The sequence below is a fragment of the Rutidosis leptorrhynchoides genome, chromosome 3 (genome assembly GCF_046630445.1).
Source record: "Rutidosis leptorrhynchoides isolate AG116_Rl617_1_P2 chromosome 3, CSIRO_AGI_Rlap_v1, whole genome shotgun sequence".
Taxonomy (NCBI): domain Eukaryota; kingdom Viridiplantae; phylum Streptophyta; class Magnoliopsida; order Asterales; family Asteraceae; genus Rutidosis; species Rutidosis leptorrhynchoides.
In genome coordinates, this window is record NC_092335.1 from 539168629 (window position 1) to 539173090 (window position 4462).

At 34.5% G+C, this 4462-nt stretch overlaps 1 protein-coding gene across 1 annotated transcript; it reads left to right on the plus strand.

Moving 5' to 3' along the window:
- Positions 1-565: 565 nt before the first annotated feature.
- On the plus strand, positions 566-3469 carry LOC139898456 (BI1-like protein). Its single transcript, XM_071881184.1, has 4 exons — positions 566-901; positions 1998-2111; positions 2212-2369; positions 3086-3469. The coding sequence occupies exons 1-4, from the start codon at positions 646-648 to the stop codon at positions 3290-3292; spliced, it is 735 nt and encodes a 244-aa protein (XP_071737285.1). The 5' UTR covers positions 566-645; the 3' UTR covers positions 3293-3469.
- The last annotated feature ends 993 nt before the right edge of the window (positions 3470-4462 follow it).

Genomic DNA, 4462 nt, shown 5'->3' on the forward strand with positions numbered 1-4462 from the left:
TTCACCTATTAGGGAGATTACTAAAAAGAGCAATATCATGACGTGAACAAGTGATTAAAAGTATAGTTAAGTATTTTTCCCGTTTTTCGGGTTCAGTCCGTTCCGTACCGATAACCGAAAAATATGAAATTTAAGGACCATGAACCGTATCGAAAATCCTCGGTCATGTTCGGTATCCATTCGGTCTTTGAATTTTTGCAATTTTTCTCGTACCATTCACACCCCTAATCATACTCAACCCGTAATTGATATACAACAACAACAACAAAACCCAATACCACATAAGTGGTGTATGAGGGAGGTGAGATGTAGACAATCAATCTCCTATCCGAGAATAAAGACAAGTCATTTCTCCACCCAGAGTGAAGACAATCTTAAAAGTAGAGAAAGTCATCACTCTCTCTATTCGACGGATAGATAAATTATTTTCGAGTGGACCTCCGGCCCGTCATTGATATATCCGGAACTAAATTTTTAACCGGTTTAGATCCTTTGCTTAACCCGATAGATACCCATACCCATTACACACCGACTAATAAATACTATTGACCGACTCAAACTCCACTAATAATAATAATTCCATCAAATCATCTCTCTTTCACACAAAACCCAGGGAACCCAAATTATCAATCAAGATCTGACGAAATGTTTGGATTCACGGGAATTAGCACAAAGGAAGATCATGAAGGTGATATTGAACAAGGAACTCTGTACCCTGGAATCAGCTATGGTGAAAATCAGCTTCGTTGGGGTTTCATCCGTAAAGTGTACGGAATTCTCGCTGCTCAGATGGTTTTAACCACCGCCGTTTCGTGTCTCACCGTTCTCTATGCCCCGATTAACGATCTCCTTCGTGGCAATTCTGGACTGTTGCTGTTTCTCGTGTTCTTGCCGTTCATCCGTACGATACAAAACCCTAGATCTTGAATTTCGTTATTTTTATTTATTTTTATGAAATTAGTTTGTGGATCTAATTGATTATATGGTTCTTATCTCTTAATTGTTACTTTTTGTGTTTGGATTCTGTGTATGTGTAGTACATCTATTTTTATTAGGTTAAAACGTGGGGTGTATATATATATATATATATATATATATATATATATATATATATATATATATATATATAGGGCAGGATCAATGGTTAATTAACCAATCGGGGAAAGCAAATTTTTTTTTTTTCGTTTTTTTTTGGAATTTTTTTTTCCGGCATCACACGAAAATATGAACATTTAGAAGAGACACTTCGTGATGAATGTTATTATTTAGGCGGGAAAACGATCGAGAAAAATAACATTCAAGATAATATTGTTCGTGAAGAATATGAACGTTTTTTTTTTTTCTTCATGTTTTGTGAAGTAAAATTTAGCCCGATTTAGGGTTTAGGGTTTGGTGTTTGGTGTTTTGGGTTTATTCATAAACTCAAAACACCAAACCCTAAACTCTAAACCGTTCGTGTTAAAAACTCAATCTAAATCCTAAATCTAAACCCTAAACCCCAAATTTCTAAACCCTAATATCTAAACCCTATAAACCCTAATATCTAAACCTTAATATCTAAACCCCAATATCTAAAATCTCAACATACGCTCGAAAAACACGATAATTGTTATATATTACTTCTTCGAGCGTTTTCCCGCCAAAATAAAAACATTTATCACAAAGTGTCTCTACTAAATGTTCATATTTTCATCCCATCTATAATGTTCAAGAACAAAGTTTTTTCAAAAAACGAAAAAAAAAAAGTTTTTGCTTCCCCCGATTGGTTACTTCCCTGTTGATCCTACCCCTATATATATATATATATATATATATATATATATATATATATATATATATATATATATATATATATTGAAGAATTTCTATACACCAAATTCAAGTGAATCACAAGTAGATTACTTTTTAGAAATCTTGGTTTTCATTCATGAGAATCTTATGTATCTTAATCTTCTTGTTATATTTAATGAAATGAAATGATGAAAAATTTGTTTCAGTGTTGTGGCCGTTGCATGTGTATCAGCAAAAGCATCCACTCAACTTGGTCTTCCTTGGACTGTTCACTGTATCTCTGAGTCTCACTGTAGGTGTAAGCTGTGCTAACACCGATGGTATATATTCCCAACATCATCTCCTAATACTTATAAACATGTTTTTTTTTTCTTTGTATACGCGATCTCGTGTTAGACATATCTCAACTTAATCATACAGGAAAGATCGTGCTCGAAGCTTTGATTTTAACCTCAGCAGTCGTCTCAGCTCTGACTGCATATACTTTTTGGGCATCAAAGAAGGGCAAGGACTTTAGCTTCTTGGGACCAATTTTGTTCACCAGCCTTGTTATTCTCCTTGTCACTAGTTTTATGCAGGTCCTCTCTCTCTCTCTCTCTCTCTCTCTCTCTCTCACACACACACACACACGCGCGCACATGACACACAAATAACATATTTTTGGGTAATACCGATAGCTGATCGTTTCTTCCAGCTAGTTTAATGGGTCAGTGCAAAGCATTATTCCACATGTTCTGGTCAAACTTTAGACCTTCCAATATCCACTGATTACATGTGAATTGATAGCACGTAATGGTAGGTGTGGCTGAAGAGGAACATTGGTAACATGTTAAAATGTGTTCAGTCAAAAAGGGGGTTAGGAGATGAACATTTAAGAATTTAGCTAAATTCGTCTATATTTTATGAGGAACGTTTGAGTTAATATCCCGTGGCTGTGGTCCCCATTAACACGTGTTTGTCCATTCATAAAATAGTTAATATGTATGTCAAAGGTAATTATATAATTTAGCTAAAAGATCATATTAATATTTTTATAAATTAAACAAATCATGATGTACGTGTTTGTATTCATGTTCAAACTATGTTATATGTTAAATTGGGTTACTTTTTATGACAAATGGGTTTGTATGCCTATACCTCATTGGAGTAATATATAAAGTGTAAACCTCCAACCTTTAGGAATTAGGTACTTCGATAAACAAAGCATATACCCATGAATATAAATGCTCAATTCACCTATTGTCTTTTTTTTTTTTTACAATTCGCTTTATGTATGCATGGATTTGTGGTGCAGATGTTTTTCCCTCTTGGACCTGCAACAAATGCGATTATTGGTGGATTTGGTGCTGTATTGTTTTCTGGGTACATAATCTATGACACGGAAAACTTGATCAAACGGTTTACTTATGACGAGTACATCTGGGCGTCAGTCACACTATATCTGGACATACTAAACCTCTTCCTTACAATCCTAAGGATGCTGAGACAAGGAGATAATTAGGCATAATCATGATGTATGAAGAAAGTGGTTTGGGTTTGCTGAAATAACTCAATGAACGATTGAACATCATCTATCTTTTATCGAATTATATGAAGTATAGAATTGTATTTGCATTTTGATAACAAACGCATTATGACAAGTAATATGTAAGTATTGCAATCAAAGTATCCTGTGTGATATACCGTAGCATATTAATTCTCTAATGACATGAACCCTCAAAGTGATCTGTTGGATATTATGTTTATAAATGAATGTCTTGCCATGCTAGATGACTAGACTAGTGTTCTCTACGCAGTGGCATCTGGGCTGGTCAGGGGATTAGCACATCTAGGGTTCGGTTAAAGTTGCAAGCATTTTTTGTTTGTGTTTTCAGTCGTTTTTGTAAAAATTTTAGTGGGGAGATAAAAGTTGAGTTGTTGCAACAGAACAGTTGTGAGGATTTTAATTTTTTTAAGAGATTCTATTTGGAAATTATATTAAGACCTTATTTCGTCTTATGTCTTAAAAAAAAAAAAAAGTAAAAAAGTCTTAAATTAAAATGTCTGCTCACCCGACCTAATAAGGTCTTCAAAATAAAAAACAAACAACACCTAAAGCACATAAAAAACAAATAACGCCTAAGTGCTTGTCTTTGTTTTGGGAGATTATGTGCTTGCCTTTTTTATTGATGACCTCGAACATTGTACGTGACCTGAAGGAATTAGTACAAACTAAAACCCGTTAAACGCTATGTAATTTTTGGCCTATTACTCCTCGCTAGTGATTCTTTTAATATTATGTTTTTGCTGCCGTTCTATAAAAAAAAAAAAAAAAAAAAAAAAACCACATATTATTCGACAAGTAGTAACGGGGCGTGCTAGGGCTCAAAATTAACTGAACATGCCCCACGACGACGCATGTAGTGGGGTGTGTTGCGTGCTTTCAAACATGGAGAAATGGAGGTGCATGTTGGGTTATGTGGCTATGCAAACGGCTATAATGTCGTTTAAACTAAAGAAGATATGTTTAAAAGCAAAGGAAACGGCTAGTAAACAGTTGCAGCAACAAACACAAAAAAATGAAGTCGGCGAACCTTTAAAAAATAAAGACATAACAAAAATCCAATGATGCTCCTAAACAACCTGTAAACAGAAATCGTTGGTTGGAAAGTGATGAAATATAGTTGGCCTA

Bases quoted from the DNA above. Each gene is read 5' to 3' on its own strand.
- LOC139898456 (XM_071881184.1), top strand. From the start codon at position 646: ATGTTTGGATTCACGGGAATTAGCACAAAGGAAGATCATGAAGGTGAT. The intron at 902-1,997 runs GTACGATACAAA...AATTTGTTTCAG, and splicing joins CGTGTTCTTGCCGTTCATCC to TGTTGTGGCCGTTGCATGTG. The intron at 2,370-3,085 runs GTCCTCTCTCTC...TTTGTGGTGCAG, and splicing joins TTGTCACTAGTTTTATGCAG to ATGTTTTTCCCTCTTGGACC.